An 18,203-nucleotide genomic window follows, 5' to 3' on the forward strand; every position below is an offset into this window, starting at 1 on the left:
AAGGCCATGGGTAGTTAGGGAATTTATTTTTCACGACAACATGGATGCATGTACTGTGCCAGCATGTTTAATATCCATATATTGTTGCTTTTATACGGAATGTACATGTACTAAAGGTTAAAATACAAAGACACTGTACTACAAAAGTACAATGTACAAAGGTAGTAGTATTAAAAATGCCACCCCTAAATATTACTCACTAAATATCCCAATGTCAGAGAGCTGTGCAAATATTGTGAAATACTTGCTTTTTATATATTCTCATTCTTGACATGGACTGCACTTTTTTACCAAGATTTAATAAAACTTTATTGTTAAAAAAAACGTAATTTTTTTTTACAAGCTCAGAAAAAAAAATTTGGGGTCGCACATAAATCAGCAGGGTCGGTCGGCAACCGGAACCAAAATATTTTTTTGTTAGGCCCAATAGGAATGCTGAATTGACCAACCCTGCCAACCCTGCCTCTGCCTTCCCTGGAGACAGGCTGGCTGGCTGTGCGTGTAGTGAGAAGGCATCTGCCTTCCCTGGAGACAGGCTGGCTGGCTGGGTGTGTAGTGAGAAGGCTTGGCTGGGTTCCAGTTTGGCCAACATTGGAAATAACGTCACTTCACATATAAACACAACATTCTTTGTGCTTAAAATGGCCAACGGCAAACTTTGCAGTCCTGCAGTGTGAACTAGGGTGGTCCTTAGTTCCTGCAGGGAGAACTATGATGGTCCTTAGTTCCTGCAGGGAGAACTATGATGGTCCTTAGTTCCTGCAGGGAGAACTATGGTGGTCCTTAGGTCCTACAGGGAGAACTATGGTGGTATTTAGGTCCTACAGGGAGAACTATGGTGGTCTTTAGGTCATGCAGGGATAACTATGATGGTCCTTAGGTCCTACAGGGAGAACTATGGTGGTCTTTAGGTCCTGCAGGGAGAACTATGGTGGTCTTTAGGTCCTGCAGGGAGAACTATGATGGTCCTTAGGTCCTACAGGGAGAACTATGATGGTCCTTAGTTCCTACAGGAAGAACTATGATGGTCCTTAGTTCCTGCAGGGAGAACTATGATGTTCCTCAGTTCCTACATGGAGAACTATGATGGTCCTTAGGTCCTACAGTGTGAACACAACAAAAAAGGGGTCCTCCGCGCAAACAGTTCCTGAACTACGAAAAAGCACCTCTGATCCTGAAAACGCCTCCTGAGAAGGTGGGAGAACCCCTTCCTCTCGCACTCACCAGGTGTTGCCCGACCCATCGCTCTTCCCGAAGGCACTGTAGGAGCCGTCGTCGTGCTTGTAGGTCAGCTCTCTCTGATACCCTGTAACACACAGGGACAGACGGACACCTCCATGCAGTTCATCCATGATTATGGCAGAAATGAGGCCAGAGAATCCAACGGCTTTACCCTCTACCAGCGGTTCCAACACTCCTGAATTAAGTTCGATTTGTTAACATGTCTAGATTTATTAACATGTCTATTTACCATGTCTATTCTAGTTATCTTTTTATTATTATTACTATTGTTTTATTGCACAATCAAAGCGGGCATGGCCAACCGCATTTCACTGTATGCCCTGGTATGTATGTGATGAATAAAACTCTTGAATCTTGTTATTTGATGTATTCAATGTATTTTTTTTTTTATTTGATTGCCTTTTTGTCAAAACTGCTTTCTTTTTTACCCTCTCCCTGCTCCACCCCTCCTCCGGCCCACATGGACCACAATGTAAACAAGCCGTCCAGCTTGATTGCGTTATTATTATCCTTGATCCTTTTTAGATTCATACTCAAAAGATGTCCTCTTTTCAATGTCGACTTGCTCCAGTGACTCACCGCTCTCCAGGAAGTGCTTGGCCTTGTCCAGGATGGGCTTGGTGAGCTGCCCGGTGCTCTGCAGGTAGTTGAGGATGTAGATGTTGGGAGCAAACAGAACCATGTTCTGCTCTCCGCAGCCGTAGGGCATGGCCAGGAGACTGTCCAGGTTCTTCATGGCTCTGCCCATCAGGTCCCCTGGGAGACAGAGAGGACATGAGGACAGAGGATACAGAGGAGACGAGGACAGAGAGGACACAGGGACATAGAGGACACAGAGGACACAGGAACATAGAGGACAGAGAGGGCATGATGACAGAGAGGACACAAGGACATAGAGGACACATAGACCGAGAGGACATGAGGACAGAGAGGACATGTGGAGAGAGAAGACATGAGGACAGAGAGGACATGAGAACAGAGAGGACATGTGGACAGAGAGGACATGAGGACAGAGAGGACACATGGACAGAGAGGACATGAGGACAGAGAGGACATGAGGACAGAGAGGACATGAGGACAGAGAGGACATGAGGACAGAGAGGACACAGGGACAGAGAGGACATAGGGACAGACAAATTTAACATTTCGAACTAGGGATGTCCGATATTGGCATTAAAATGTAATATCGGAAATTATCTGTACCGGTTTTGAAAAAAGAAATTAAACACAGAGACAGAGAGGACATGAGGACACAGGGACATAGAGGACAGAGGACATGAGGACAGAGAGGACACAGAGGACAGGAGAGGACACAAGGATAGATAGGACATAGAGGACAGAGAGGACAATGAGGAGAGAGAGGACAGAGGGGCCAGAGAGGACATGAGGAGAGAGAGGACAGAGGGGCCAGAGAGGACATGAGGACAAAGAGGACAGATAGGACATGAGGACAGAGAGAACATGAGGACAGAGAGGACAGATAGGACATGAGGACAGATAGGACATGACAGAGAGGACATGAGGACATAGAGAACATGAGGACAGAGAGGACAGATAGGACATGAGGACATGACAGAGAGGACATGAGGACATAGAGAACACATGGATAGAGAGGACACATAGATGACAGAGGACATGAGGACAGAGAGGACACAGGGACAGAGAGGACACATGGATAGAGAGGACACATAGATGACAAGAGGACATGAGGACAGAGAGGACACGGGGACAGAAAATGTTAACATTTCGAACCCATTAAAAGATTAGAGTGCCAACGAAACGAACGAAGGTCCGAACCTTCGAGCGTTTGGGCTCAGCCCTGCTGTTGTCATGTGACCCAGGCTAAAACATAATCACCAACATGTTACTACTGTTTTCATTAGGGTTGGGTACCGTTCACATTTGAACACATACCGGTACCTGTGAACCGATACCGGTACCAAACGGTACCTTTTTTCTTGGTACTTTAGTCTCTAAAAATGGTATCCACCTACCTCAGTTGTAAAAGAAATATTCAAAACTTCTAATTATTTATTATCATTATTATTTATTTAGAACAATGTTAATATATATACATTATAATATATAATATTGCAGCAAGCATTGTCTGCATCTAGCTTTGTAAAGTGTAACCCACACTTGCGACCGTTTTCGGCTCGTCATTGCCCCGACTGCTTTGTTGTTGAATCAAGTCCTAGGTAAGAGTGTATTGTGCTCGTGAACGTTGACACGAACGTGCGGCACGCTTCATAGGTTTCATAGTTAAAAAAACATTTAACTACCGAAATGTAGCACCGGTGGATCTCACGTGAATCGGTACTCGGTAGTACCCTACTTGTGATCCAGGCCTTGAGAGTGGGTCACTCACCCAGCACAGAGACGGAGGCCTTGGCAGAACCCGCCACGAACATCTCAGGGAGCAGAAGAGAGATATTCTTCTCCACAGGACCATCTGGAGAGAGAGAGAGAGAGACACAACAAGAGAGAGACAAGAGCATGAGAGAGAGCACACTGATGTGTGTGTGTGTGTGTGTGTGTGTGTGTGTGTGTGTGTGTGTGTGTGTGTGTGTGTGTGTGTGTGTGTGTGTGTGTGTGTGTGTGTGTGTGTGTGTGTGTGTGTGTGTGTGTGTGTGTGTGTGTGTGTGTGTGTGTGTGTGTGTGTGTGTGTGTGTGTGTGTGTGTGTGTGTGTGTGTGTGTGTGTGTGTGTGTGTGTGTGTGTGTGCGCGCGTGTCAGAGGGGGAGGTCGAGGTCAGACACAAACAAAGCAAATTAACCCAACAGGTTCAGGCGGGAAACTCTCGGTCAGTCGCAGAAACATGTCCACCGCGCATCACTCCTAAGTAACGAGCTTCACTGGTGAGAATCCATCGTCACTGAACGCTCAACGACTATGAACCGGCCACGGGTTGGAACTGATCTTGTATTTTAAACAAATGGCAGAGCAGCAGGAGAACAACTGATCTCAGTTTTAGCCTCTCAGTCTCGACCCCGGATCAGCCCTCGTTGAGTACGGGTCCAGATCGTGACGTTTAGGTCACAAGGGGAGAATGCGCCGATAATGTGACCTTCTGATGACATCTGGTCGGTAACTCACCTGTAGGGCAAATGAGGGCAGGGGTGTAAAGTACTTGAGTAATTGTACTTCGTTACAATACTTAAGTATGGTTTTTGGGGATTTGTACTTTACTCAAGTATTATTAGGTTTGTATACTTGTACTCAATTACATTTCAGAGGGAAAAAAAACACACTTTTTACTCCTTACATTTAAAATGCAGACCTACAAAGTACAAAGTACAAATCTCGCAGGTCCAGCCATTTTAATTAGTATATTTGTTTCTCTGGCCGAACTAACGTTAACGTTATTAATCCTGCAGCCGCGCTTTATTTAAAAACAGATAATCAAATCCCCATCAATGGAAAATTAACCCGCCCATGCTGATTGGTCCTTGTGCAAGACTAGAAAGCGGGGATCTTTGATTAAACACCTGCTATCAGAAGAATACGTTTTTAGTAGTGCTGTCAAACGATTAAAATATTTAACTCGATTAATCGCATGATTGTCCATAGTTAACTCGCGATTAATCGCAAATTAATCACATTTTAATTTATTTTTACCTTAAACAGATCTTTTTCAAGTTCCAAGTTTTAATACTCTTATCAACATGCGAGTCAACAAATGCTTGCTTTATGCAGCCATTTAACACAAAAGGATGACCCTCATGCATTGCAAATTTGCATCAAATTCAAAACAGAGTGATGCACAAAATAACTTAAAAGAAAATAATAATTTAAAACCATGAATAAAGTGTGCATGAAATAATAGAGGAAAGAAAACGTTAGAAACTTGTTACATTCACACACAAGGGCTGATTAATCACACACCCCCCTCTCTCCCTCACACACACTCTTCCAACTCTCTTTCTCTCTTGCCCCTTCCTCATCTCTCACCCCCCTCTCTCTCTATCTCTCACACACACACACACACACTTGAGTTAAAAAAAATTGTGGCATTAATAGAATCGGGAGTTAACGCGTTAATATCGCGTTAACTTTGACAGCCTTAGTTTTTAGTAGTGCTGTCAATAGATTAAAAATAATTAACTAATTACTCTCACAATTTTCTGTAATTAATCTAGATTAAAAATAACTTAAGACCGAAGCTTGTAACAGATATTTACTTGAGTAAAATCATGGAATTAATGTAAAATCAACACAGAAAGTATATTTAGATTCAAAGACTATTTTAATAGCGTTCTTTGAATACAGTTTCTCTCTGTGAAATACAAATGTTCAACAAAACCATCAACATTGACTCAGCTAGACCTCTTTCTTATATCTATATAGAAACTTTTTGACTTTTACTCAAGTGTGTTTTTAGCCAGATACTCTGACTCGAGTACGATTTTGAGACGGTACCCATACTTTCACTTAAGTATACTTTCTGGGTACTTTTTACACCCCTGCATTGTGGTCGTAACTCACCTGTAGGGCACATGAGGGCATTGTGGCTGATGACCTCTGGTGTTCCTTCAGCCTAGCACAGACAGACAGAGATGGATGGATATTTAAGAAGATGTCCATGAATCATAATGTGTGAAAGAAGGACAAAACGAGTGCCTTTACATGTATACAGGTAGTAGGACGACTGTCTGTCACTTTAACAAAGAAAATCGAATTCGATATTCGTTGCAGAATTGTAGACGAGTTTCGAATTCCAATTAGAATTTCAGCGTCAAAAAAGGTCTTTAAATTGCAAGACAAAAAATAACCATGGCCAGTAATTATTTGGAATACGTGTAGGTCAGCTACGTAATGGTGGACCGACTCAACATCGGCTAGCCCAACGGCTATTATGAACGTGTCGAAAGATTCCAGCCAGCGAATCCACAGAATTGGTGGCTCGCCAGGCAGGTCGAGGAACGGAGAGAGATGTGAGAGTAAAGAAACCATAATCCTCGTCGCCAATATTGTGTATAATAACTCATAGGACCACAACGTAACGGTAGACGTTCAAACACTTGTGCAAACTGCTGGCAAAAACAACACTTTATGGCAGCATGTCGCAAAACCCACCATGCCATTTCGTTAAAAGGCAACGTCAGTTTTTAATTTATTTTATTCAAATGTCTGTTCATGTTCGAATCTGGTGTTTTTATGTCATTTCGAAATTGAATTCGATATTCGAATATAATGTGACAGCCCTAACAGGTAGTGCTGGGAGGTAGAGTATATGAAGGTATACCGTCATGGATCCATGCAAATGTATCGACTTAAAACAATACAGACGTCAAAGTAAGTATACATACTATTAGTATATATTTTTGAGTAAAAAAAAAAGTTCCTTATTGTATTACCACTGTGTCGTGACGGAACACTAACCTCCACTAGCAGTGTTTGAACCACTGTGTCGTGACAGAACGCTAACCACTAGCAGTGTTTGAACCACTGTGTCGTGACAGAACGCTAACCACTAGCAGTGTTTGAACCACTGTGTCGTGACAGAACGCTAACCTCTAGCAGCGTTTGAACCACTGTGTCGTGACAGAACACTAACCTCTAGCAGCGTTTGAACCACTGTGTCGTGACAGAACACTAACCTCTAGCAGCGTTTGAACCACTGTGTCGTGACAGAACACTAACCACTAGCAGCGTTTGAACCACTGTGTCGTGACAGAACACTAACCTCTAGCAGTGTTTGAACCAGCGTTTCCGTTAGCCGGTAATTACCGGTATTTGACCGGCAAAATCTGTTGAAGTCCGACATATTTAATCTCTCCGGTCATAATGTCCGGTGAAAATAATTCCCTCTAAACACAATTAGATTATTTGAATTGTATTAAAATAGGCTAAAATTAAATAGCCTATGCGATGAACGAAACAAACAATCATTACATTTGTTTCATCGTTGCTTCACCAAGCAGCCAGTCTAATAATGACATCCTGTTGTCAGCGCGAGCTGGCTGCTGATATATTTGCGAGAAGCATCCATCTGCCGGCCGGCAGGGTGCAGTACTCCAATTCAGCCATTGGCAATTCAGCTGTTGGGTGGGGGCGCTGCTGAGCGGTTTCCAGACCAGACCTAAAAACACTGCTGCTCCATGCTTCACGTAAATATATCAGCAGCCAGCTCGCGCTGACAACAGGATGTCATTATTAGACCGGCTGCTTGGTGAAGCAACGATGAAACAAATTATTGTTTCGTTCATCGCATAGGCTATTTAATTTTAGCCTATTTTAATACAATTCAAATAATCAAATTGTGTTTAGAGGGAATTATTTTCACAGGACATTATGACCAGCACCAGTCGTTGGGAGGTGGAGATATACATCACGCAAACCCACGATAATGTTGCCGTCTCTCTCTGCCAAATTTCTCAGTTCTTCGCTTGATATAATTAATACAAATGTCCAATATAACGGAATTCGTTAGCTCATAAAAATGTGATTATAACAGACTGCTGTTTATTAAGGTCGGGCAGACTGCCCACCGACACCTCAAGTCGGCAGCAGCACGAAGTCTCGAGGGACTTATTTTATTTGGAATATATTAATGACTGTATATACGCAAAAGTAGCCTAGTTTTAAGTTAAAATATTATAAATGCCTTGATGATGTCATTCTTTATATAGTCCTATCAATTGTTTTTAAGCTCAATAAACTCTGACCGGAATTTATCCCATTTGTCCGGTAGATTGAAATCTACCGGACACTCAGACCTGCAAAAAAAAATTCTAACGGAAACCCTGGTTTGAACCACTGTGTCGTGACAGAACACTAACCTCTAGCAGCGTTTGAACCACTGTGTCGTGACAGAACACTAACCTCCACTAGCAGTGTTTGAACCACTGTGTCGTGACAGAACACTAACCTCCACTAGCAGTGTTTGAACCACTGTGTCGTGACGGAACACTCACCTCCACTAGCAGTGTTTGACCCACTGTGTCGTGACAGAACACTAACCACTAGCAGTGTTTGACCCACTGTGTCGTGACAGAACACTAACCACTAGCAGCGTTTGAACCACAGTGTCGTGACAGAACACTAACCACTAGCAGCGTTTGAACCACTGTGGCGTGACAGAACACTAACCACTAGCAGCGTTTGAACCACTGTGTCGTGACAGAACACTAACCTCTAGCAGTGTTTCAACCACTGTGTCGTGACAGCCCAGATAGCAAAAGGTGTTAATTCAATGTTGATTTATGGTCACAATGCTTGATTTTTGGTTAAGGTCGACGATTGATGGTGAATCACCCATTAACCGCTGAAGCAATTGACTAATGTTGAAAACATATCATTGAATCAATATTGTTTTGTGGTTGCATTTTAATGATTGAAATGCCAATATCTAATAAATGTTGAATCAACGCATGCTGTTCAACGTATGCCGTTTGTCGTCATTACGTTGGACCGATCCGAATTCCCCCCCCCCAATTTAAACAGACGTACGTCCCAGCATGCAGCTGAGCACTCTCTCAATGTGAACTGCATTGCAACAGAACAGCACGTCTGGTTCCCCCGGATTTGATTCTACTGAGTGCTTTACAGTAAGTTTTGGCTATATTACTTTTATCTTAACTGTGTTCTGTGAAAAATAACGTTATTGTGAGTGTGACCAGTGGATCTTGACGGCGTTGTGCATGTGCTTATGCTGCAGTTTGGTAGGTAAATATATATATACGTCAACTAAGATAAATATTCATGAATATTCGTTAGCGTGTGCTTAATATAACTCTGGAGAGTGTGCAAGTGGAATCGTACGGTTGTTTAAGTTATTTCGATGTAAATATTCTAGCGCCAAACGAATAGCAATTGCGTGGTCCAATTGCGTGCGTTGGTACTGAATGACGTTGTGCGACTCAGCCAATCAAAAGCATGCTTATTGGGTGAACAGGAAGTAGTCAAGGAAGCACGCGCTAGCTGGCTAGCTTGTAAACACGTGGATCCGTAAATGCAACGTTGCCTACCAGACAACGGGACCGCGTGTTTCTTTTTGTATGGCTGTTCAAACAAATTTTACAGTTCTGCTAGCTACATGCAGTATTTAGCGAGCTGGGTTAGCCGGTTAGTTGGCTTTGAATCCCGGCTGCGGCTAGGTAGCCAGCTAGCTAAATGCACCGCGACGGTGATGTCACCAAACAAAATGGCGGCGCCCATGTTGATAAAGCGCTTCACATAACAAATCGTTTTTTCTTAGAAACTGCTTATTTTTATAACGTGATTTTTTTCTGTGGCTTATCTAAATACTAATTTGATGCTATGACTATGTTTATATCGCTATATGCTTCATCTCCCCTTGCACTCTTTCTAAGTTGGTTAAGGTTAGAGTTTGTCTTAGAGCATGGCGATAGAACGCCAGGTAGTTTGCAGGCTGTTTGGCGTGCCACTGGTCCTGCTAATGTTGAATGAATGAATGAAAACTTTATTTAACAGATTGCAGAAGGGGTACAATACAATATGGCTCAATACACACAATTGTTAAGGGGATGCAGACCAGAGAAAGACGTTTTTGTCTCGTTTACATCAGGGTCCCCCATTTTCAATTCATAGTGACATTTATGACATACACATGACGACATTTATGGCATAGGGAGGGACATGCATGACATACAGATAGTATATAGTTAGACGTTTGGTTATATGCACGGTATTTTCTAATGAACAATATAACAATAATATAATAATGGACTCTCTTGATATTGATCAAAATGTAGAATTATGCAAGCGTTTCACCCTGCACATTGCAATGCAGCACATTAATGTCGACCCTCCCCCCTTTTTTCTTTCTTTTTCCAGAATCACGTACCAGTTTCAAGAAGCCGCACGTTGCAGCAATTGAAGCAAAGACTTAATTGTTCTAGCCAAGTAAATACCACAATTTATGTACCATTACATTGACTATATAGTTAGACGTTTGGTTATATACATGGTATTTTCTAATGAACAATATAACAATAATATAATAATGGACTCTCTTGATATTGATCAAAATGTAGAATTATGCAAGCGTTTCACCCTGCACATTGCAATGCAGCACATTAATGTCGACCCTCCCCCCTTTTTTCTTTCTTTTTCCAGAATCACGTACCAGTTTCAAGAAGCCGCACGTTGCAGCAATTGAAGCAAAGACCTGTTCTAGCCAAGTAAATAGCACAATGTATGTACCATTACATTGACTACAGCACCTCATCACTATGTCATCTTATTCTCGGGCTAAAAGACGTAGAGTCAACAAATTAGTGAGAGAGACAGAGCAGGAAGTTAATTGTTGCTGCTAATTCAAGGACAAACCATCACTCTTTAGAGAACACAGATCCTGTCACAGCCTATACTGAGTGCCTGCTCGATTTACCAAAGACAGACTTGCCACTAGATTTAACAACTAGATCAGACTTGCCACTAGATTTATCAACTTCAGACTTGCCACTAAACAGACCACTAACTATCAGTGATCAAAGTGAAAATATTGACTCACCAGGTGAGTCAAATGCACATTTTGAAAGTATAGCTGGGGATGACGAAATTGAACCTGAACATGTCTTTGACAGTGATGAGCATAATGAAGATTTCCTCATGACAAGTTTAAAATATTGGGCAACATCCTATTCAGTCTCTCTGGTTGCACTATCATCTTTGCTGTCCTTTTTGAAGATGTTTCACCCCACCCTTCCTAAAGATGGAAGAACATTGCTAGGAACACAAAAACATGTGCCTACCACTAAGATTGAAGGGGGAGAATACTATCATTTTGGTTTAGTCAAAGGGGTGCTTTCACGGTTGGCATGTTTGATTTTACCGGCAACTCTGACAACTCTTAATTTACAGTTTAATATAGATGGTTTACCTTTATTCAAAAGTTCTAAACTTCAGTTTTGGCCCATACTTGGAAGTCTCAAATGTGACTACACAAAGTCCCCATTTGTTGTTTTTGTGGTCTAAGCAAGCCAAAGAGTGTTTTTGAGTACCTAGAGCAGTTTGTCAAAGATCTTCAGAATGTACTGTCTAATGGCATTATTTATAATGACAAGCAATTTGATGTACAGATTTCTTCTTTCATTTGTGATGCCCCGGCTAGAGCTTATATTAAGCAGACCAAGGCATTTAATGGCTATTCTGGTTGTGACAAGTGTTTTCAGGAGGGTGTATGGAGAAATAAAATGACATATCCTGAAACAAAAGTCAGACTTAGGACAGACTCCAGTTTCTCAGACATGGTTGATGAGGCACATCACAATGGGACGAGCCCTTTAACAGGTTTAGTTAAGATGGTTTCTATGTTTCCAACTGATTACATGCATCTCTGTTGTCTCGGAGTTACAAGGAAACTGCTTAATATATGGTTAAAGGGGAAGAATTTGGCAACAAGGGTCCCTTCCAAAACTGTACAAGCCATTTCAGGTAAACTGCTAAAGCTACGTCCCTACATGCCTTGTGAATTTAACCGTAAACCAAGGGAACTGTCAGAGTTAGATCGCTGGAAAGCTACTGAGTTGCGATCCTTCATGTTGTATTGGGGTCCTGTTGTTTTGAAGGATTCCCTCCCCAGTGAGCTGTATGACAACTTCATGTTGTTTTCTGTTGGAATGTACTTGTTGCTGTCCCCTAGTATTTCTGAGGAAATGTTGGCCTTTGCGCACAAGTTGATGGTTTCTTTTGTTGAACACTTTGGGACAGTGTATGGAAGAGGTGAAATTGTGTACAATGTACACCAGCTTATTAATTTGGCTGAGGAATACAGGAAGTTTGGCACTCTAGATAATATCTCAGGATTCCCTTTTGAGAACTATCTTGGACAAATTAAGCATCTTCTACGCAAGCCACATCAGCCTCTACAACAGGTAGTGAAAAGGTTGTCTGAAATTCCACATGTTGGATCCCCATGTCCCACAGATGATCCAATTTTGCGTAATATTCACACTGATGGGCCTGTCCCCCCACAGTTTACTTCTTCACAACAGTACAGGAAGGTCTCCACTCATCGGTTTACTTTGTCCACAAAGAAAGGAGACAATTGTATTGAGGTTGGAGATGGATTTGCATTAGTAGAGAATATTCTTAAATCAGAGGAAGAGGTATATATAATTTACAGAAAGTACAGACACAAACAGCCATACTACATGTATCCCTGTGAATCATCATACATTGGTACATACAAGGTCAGTGGCTTGCAAGAAGATATAGGGATAGGTAAACTTCGCTATATCAAGCGCAAATGTCTTCTCTCTCCAGACGGAGATGGTGCCATTGCAATACCACTACTTCATTTAACAGCATAACCATACTGCCCTACAAAGCTAAAGTGCAGTAACTATATTGACACACTGACTCTAACGTCGGATTTCGGGGCATAACTTACCTCATTAATAAATACACAATTAGTACAATATTACATGTACACAGATAACATGTTTGGCTGGCCAATTGAAACGCTTAAAGGAAAACTCCAACATTTTGTGAAATTAGCTTATTTAACATCTTCCCTGGAGTTGGACAAGAAGATGCATACCTTTTTCGTCTCTCTGCATGCTTTGGGCTTAGGGAACGCCTGGACCGTTAGCCTAGCTTAACTTCATCACTGGAAGTGGGGCAGACATCTAGCCTAGTTCACTACAGTCAGGAAATATACTCCAAATACAACTCCCAAACGTTCCTGTAAACATGTTGTGACCTGTGTGTTTACCCCGTCTCCCAGTCACACAAGTCACACGAGTCTCCCAGTCACATGAGTCTCGTGTGACTGGGAGACTTGTGTGACTTGGAGACTTGTGTGACTTGGAGACTTGTGTGACTTGTGTGACTTGTGTGACTTGGAGACTTGTGTTACTTGGAGACTTGTGTGACTCATGTGACTTGGAGACTTGTGTGACTGGGAGACTTGTGTGACTTGGAGACTTGTGTGACTCGTGTGACTGGGAGACGTGGACTTGTGTGACTTGTGTGACTTGGAGACTTGTGTGACTTGGAGACTTGTGTGACTCGTGTGACTTGGAGACTTGGGCTTGTGTGACTGGGAGACTTGTGTGACTTGGAGACTTGTGTGACTCGTGTGACTCGTGTGACTCGTGTGACTTGGACTTGTGTGACTTGTGTGACTTGGAGACTTGTGTGACTCGTGTGACTCGTGTGACTTGGAGACTTGGACTTGGAGACTTGTGTGACTTGGAGACTTGTGTGACTCGTGTGACTTGGAGACTTGGAGACTTGGACTTGTGTGACTTGGAGACTTGTGTGACTTGGAGACTTGTGTGACTCATGTGACTTGGAGACTTGTGTGACTGGGAGACTTGTGTGACTGGGAGACTTGTGTGACTCGTGTGACTGGGAGACGTGGTAAATACACAGGTCACAACATGTTTACGGGAACGTTTGGGAGTTGTATTTTGATTGTATTTGGAGTATATTTCCTGACTGTAGTGAACTAGGTTAGATGTCTGCCCCACTTCCAGTGATGAAGTTAAGCTAGGCTAACTGTCCAGGCGTTCCCTAAGCCCAATGCATGCAGAGAGACGAAAAAGGTATGTATCTTCTTATAACTCCAGGGAAGATGTCAAATAAGCTAATTTCACAAAATGGAGTTTTCCTTTAAATGCTTCAAAAATGCAATGTGTGCGGACTAATTAGGAGGCGGCTGTTACAAAGGGTCAGATTAAACCGAATATATATATTTATTACTTGAGATATATTGTATAGTATTTGTATATCGTCTGATATCCCTTGTATATTCTTTGTACATATACACGGAATATCCCTTTACCTAGTACAGGCCAGACCATAATATTCGTTCTCCTATTGGACAGCGACCCCCCTAGGCGCCACGGCCATACCCCCAATGTCTAGTTCAAAGTCACCGCTAAGACGTATAAATACATTGCAGGTGGATACAGCAGTTAGTTACCCCAATAAGTTGAAGCCTTCACCACGATACAACGTGCTGTGAAGTGTGCCCGTTTTGCCCCAAAATAGAGCCTTGAGACCGCGTGCAAATTGATAGCTGAAGTGTCAGAGTTTAAAGCTGTATCGTCGAGTTCGACCTATTCTATTATTAATTATACAACGGCATGCAAATTTCTCGATTCTGATTGGCCATTTACACGTCTTTATTGGCAACAATCCACGGTCCTGGGCTCAGGACCCGCCCACAACCGAATCACATAATCACTCCGCCGGCTCACTCCGGGAGAATGTTGATAGCGCCAGAATGTTGATAGCGCCATAAGCCCATAACGACTAAATATGAAGCGATTCTGTCAAGGGGAATGTGTTAGTCCTTTAAACAATGTTGGATGATGTAATTGATGGGTCTTGAGTCAATCTAGAACAAAAGAAAAATCGCGGATTGATTGATTGATTAATTGATTGATTTAAATTTCTACTTCCTTCCCACTGACTGCAGCGTTCACTCTCACACTGTCCGACGCTGGCGTACCCACAAACACACACACACACACACACACACGCACACACACACACACACACACACTCCTGTCTGCAACAGCGGGGGAGTCAGACTGAGAGAGAAGCAGCGCTGTTTTAAGTGAGCATGGTCTATTGAATTGATTGGTTGATTGCTAATTTTATTACCCCTGGTTTCCAACTGGTTAAGTTTAGGCTAAAAGAAATAAATAAAAAAATAGGGCGAAGAAAACGTTTTTTTTCCTATAGGGCAAAGAAAACCTTTTAATTTGTTTTACCTACTTTATATAGAAGCATCTAAGAATGAAGTTCTATGGAAAGTAGGTCTGCATTCCCTTAACAATTGTGTGTATTGAGCCGTATGTATTGTACCCATTCTGCATCTGGTAATAAAATTTTCAATCAATCATTCCAATAATACACAGTTGGATGTGTTAGTTGGTTGGATGCACTTCAAGCTGCTTCCACATGAGGCAACTTCTCTCAATCATTCCAATAATACACAGTTGGATGTGTTAGTTTGGTTGGATGCACTTCAAGCTGCTTCCACATGGAGGCAACTTGTCTTTTTTGTAGTTGTGGGAACTACTTTTTCTGGCGGATGGTTTTTTCAATAAATCTTCGATTAATGTGTGTTTATTGTATAGAAATAAGGTTGGATGAATCTGGCAGTTGTATAAAAGCTTTACACCACTTGCAGTCGTGATTTGTGAACAATAAACCATGCCTAGGGGGGTCTAACGACCCTCGGCTGCGCCTCGGGCCTAACGACCACCCCTAGGCATGGTTTATTGGTCACAAACCACTCCTGCGCGTGATGTAATGCTTAAGTATTAGTCTATTATGTATAGTGTATCGTGCGGCTACCGTTCTACAGTGACCAGCATTACCAACGTTTCATCGTACCAGCTAGTGTGCTTATCCAGGCTGGGCTGCTTACCCTGGCGCTTTCACCCGAGGAGCCCTAGACGAGAACCGTGTGGATATGTACACTGGATAACCTACACCGACGACTACAGACAGAAATAAGGCTGGTACTATAGATTATTCACCTTACGTATAAATACGTTGCAGGTGGATACAGCAGTTAGTTACCCCAATAAGTTGAAGCCTTCACCACGATACAACGTGCTGTGAAGTGTGCCCGTTTTGCCCCAAAATAGAGCCTTGAGACCGCGTGCAAATTGATAGCTGAAGTGTCAGAGTTTAAAGCTGTATCGTCGAGTTCGACCTATTCTATTATTAAGTATTAGTCTATTATGTATAGTGTATCGTGCGGCTACCGTTCTACAGTGACCAGCATTACCAACGTTTCCTCGTACCAGCTAGTGTGCTTATCCAGGCTGGGCTGCTTACCCTGGCGCTTTCACCCGAGGAGCCCTAGACGAGAACCGTGTGGATATGTACACTGGATAACCTACACCGACGACTACAGACAGAAATAAGGCTGGATTATATTAGTTTAGGACGGTATGGGAATGGCTTGTAAGGAGAGATCATTATGAGTACCGTAAATTCTCATTTCAGCCCTTTGAAGATGAATGGTGAGGTGGTGCTGTGGTCAGTTGTACAGTTCCCAAATGGTGGGACAGCAGTAGTTCTAGAGAGCTGGTTTAATGCTAAAGACCAGACTGTGTTATGGCCCCCTAAACACATAAAGCTCACAAAAGCCCTTCGAGATGGACTGCAACCAGATGATAAATGGATCACCTATAAGGATGTACGTGAGCTTACTACGTGTGGTGAGTATTTCGTGCAACACATACACAAAAAGTGAGGACGCAAATTGTGACGATGCACATATGATAAGAGGTACATATATTTTTTCGTTAAATACTGGACTGCAGATATGTTAATTGTCATTTTCTCTCTGCTCTTTCCAGAGACCCATGATGAGGCCAAAAAACGAGAGACCAAGTACACCTCAACTATGTGTCCAACCTCTGAAATTGAATCTGAGGACGAAGGAGATCTCCGCCAGAAAAGAAGATCCAGGTACAGTGTTCACTTTTTTTTTTTTTTTTGATCCACTTTTTCTCCCATTTTTCTATATTTTTCTCCCATCCCAATTTCGTATCATCCAATTTCAACCCTCCCCTGTCACGAACGCTGTTTCTTGCCTCCCACAAGCCGGCTGCAATGTGGACTAAGTCATACATAGCACAAGTCCCCTCCGGTACTTGAGGTAACAGCAGTCGCATCTTTTCACCTGCGCAGCTCGACCTCTCAGTGCCGAGGAGTAACGCGTGGGAGGCTCACGCTGCCCCCGACACTTCCTGATTCTACTGCGCAGGCGCACCAACCGACTTGTAGGAGTCGCTTGTTCACAACGTTCAATCCCCACCCTTCAGTTTTCCCTCCCCGTAATACGGCCAATGTGTATTACTGCGGACGACCAGCCAAACTGAAAAACAATGTGGAGAGCTGGATTCGAACACGCGAATCCTAGCGTCTCCACACTGGTGGCGAGTGCCTTAGACCACTACACCACCTAGCCGCCCCCAGTGTTCACTTTGTTAAAGGGACAACTCTCCCTAGGGTGTTGTAAATAATGGCACTGCTGTTGTAGTTGCAAGTAGTGCTAAAAGGATAACACACAGTGGCCTGAGGGCCTATGTATTCAGACTTTAGCCTTGACTAATAAACGTAGTATCATAACTACATTTATTTATATGTGTGTATATATATACTTTTTTTTAGGCCAAATCAGCAGTATGTGCACTCGGACTCTGACTCGAGTGGCGACGCCAAAAGAAAACGTTTTGCCAAAGCACCTGATGTGGGTTTCCCAGGTATTGATGCAATGCATTTATTTTATATAGGCACTTTGGACATGATCACTGCTACAGTTAATAATAATAATAATAATAATAATAATAATAATAATAATAATAATAATAATAATAATAATAATAATAATAATAATAATAATAATAATAAACAGTTAAACAAATTAGTCTGACCATGTACCGACAAATTGAGCATTTTAATTTGATTGGACTTATGCATTTCTTGCAGTTATTCTATAGTTGGCCCAAAATATATACATTGTGAATAACATGCCAACTAAAATATGTTGTAGGACAGACTCCAAAATCGAGCCGGTCTCGTAAGGCGCTAAGATCCGGCAACCCTCCAGTTGTTGGCCAAGAGCCTACAATGAATGGTATGTTGCTATGAATGTTAAAATGCCAACTAGATGACTGTTTAAACATGATTTGTAGCATCTTCAATTCTCACCCTGGCTTACCTTTTTTAGATTCTTTGGATGGTGGCATGATCTACAGCTATTTAGATTCGTTGCAGACTCCTGATCCAAATAACAGTAAGTGAACCCATATCTGTGTTCTTGTGAGGAGCTTGCTGGCAGGTCGCTGGCATCATGCATGCAACAGAATACATGTTTACAATGTGCATGCCAGCCCACTACAAAAATTCAAAGCCTTCACAACTTGCAAGCAATGTCACAATAAAAATGTGTAGTTGTACATAATGCTTTTATATTGAGCACAATTTCCACCATGTTTGAGTCGCAACTTATTTTAC

The 18,203-nt window shown here is 42.4% G+C and overlaps 1 protein-coding gene across 4 annotated transcripts in view; it reads right to left on the reverse strand.

Annotated features, from left to right (window-relative positions):
• Positions 1 to 18,203, reverse strand: part of LOC311227799 (alpha-2-macroglobulin-like protein 1) — a 115,547-nt gene that overhangs the window by 23,742 nt on the left and 73,602 nt on the right. For all 4 annotated transcript variants that reach the window (XM_084313621.1, XM_084313620.1, XM_084313619.1 and 1 more), the window contains exons 22-25: positions 5,727 to 5,778; positions 3,611 to 3,694; positions 1,822 to 1,998; positions 1,225 to 1,306 (exon numbers count right to left, since the gene is read on the reverse strand). In XM_084313621.1, coding sequence (XP_084169747.1) covers positions 1,225 to 1,306; positions 1,822 to 1,998; positions 3,611 to 3,694; positions 5,727 to 5,778 — 395 coding nt within the window. The remainder of the gene's footprint in view (positions 1 to 1,224; positions 1,307 to 1,821; positions 1,999 to 3,610; positions 3,695 to 5,726; positions 5,779 to 18,203) is intronic.

The sequence above is a fragment of the Notolepis coatsorum genome (genome assembly GCF_963971535.1).
Source record: "Notolepis coatsorum genome assembly, chromosome: 4".
Lineage (NCBI taxonomy): Eukaryota > Metazoa > Chordata > Actinopteri > Aulopiformes > Paralepididae > Notolepis > Notolepis coatsorum.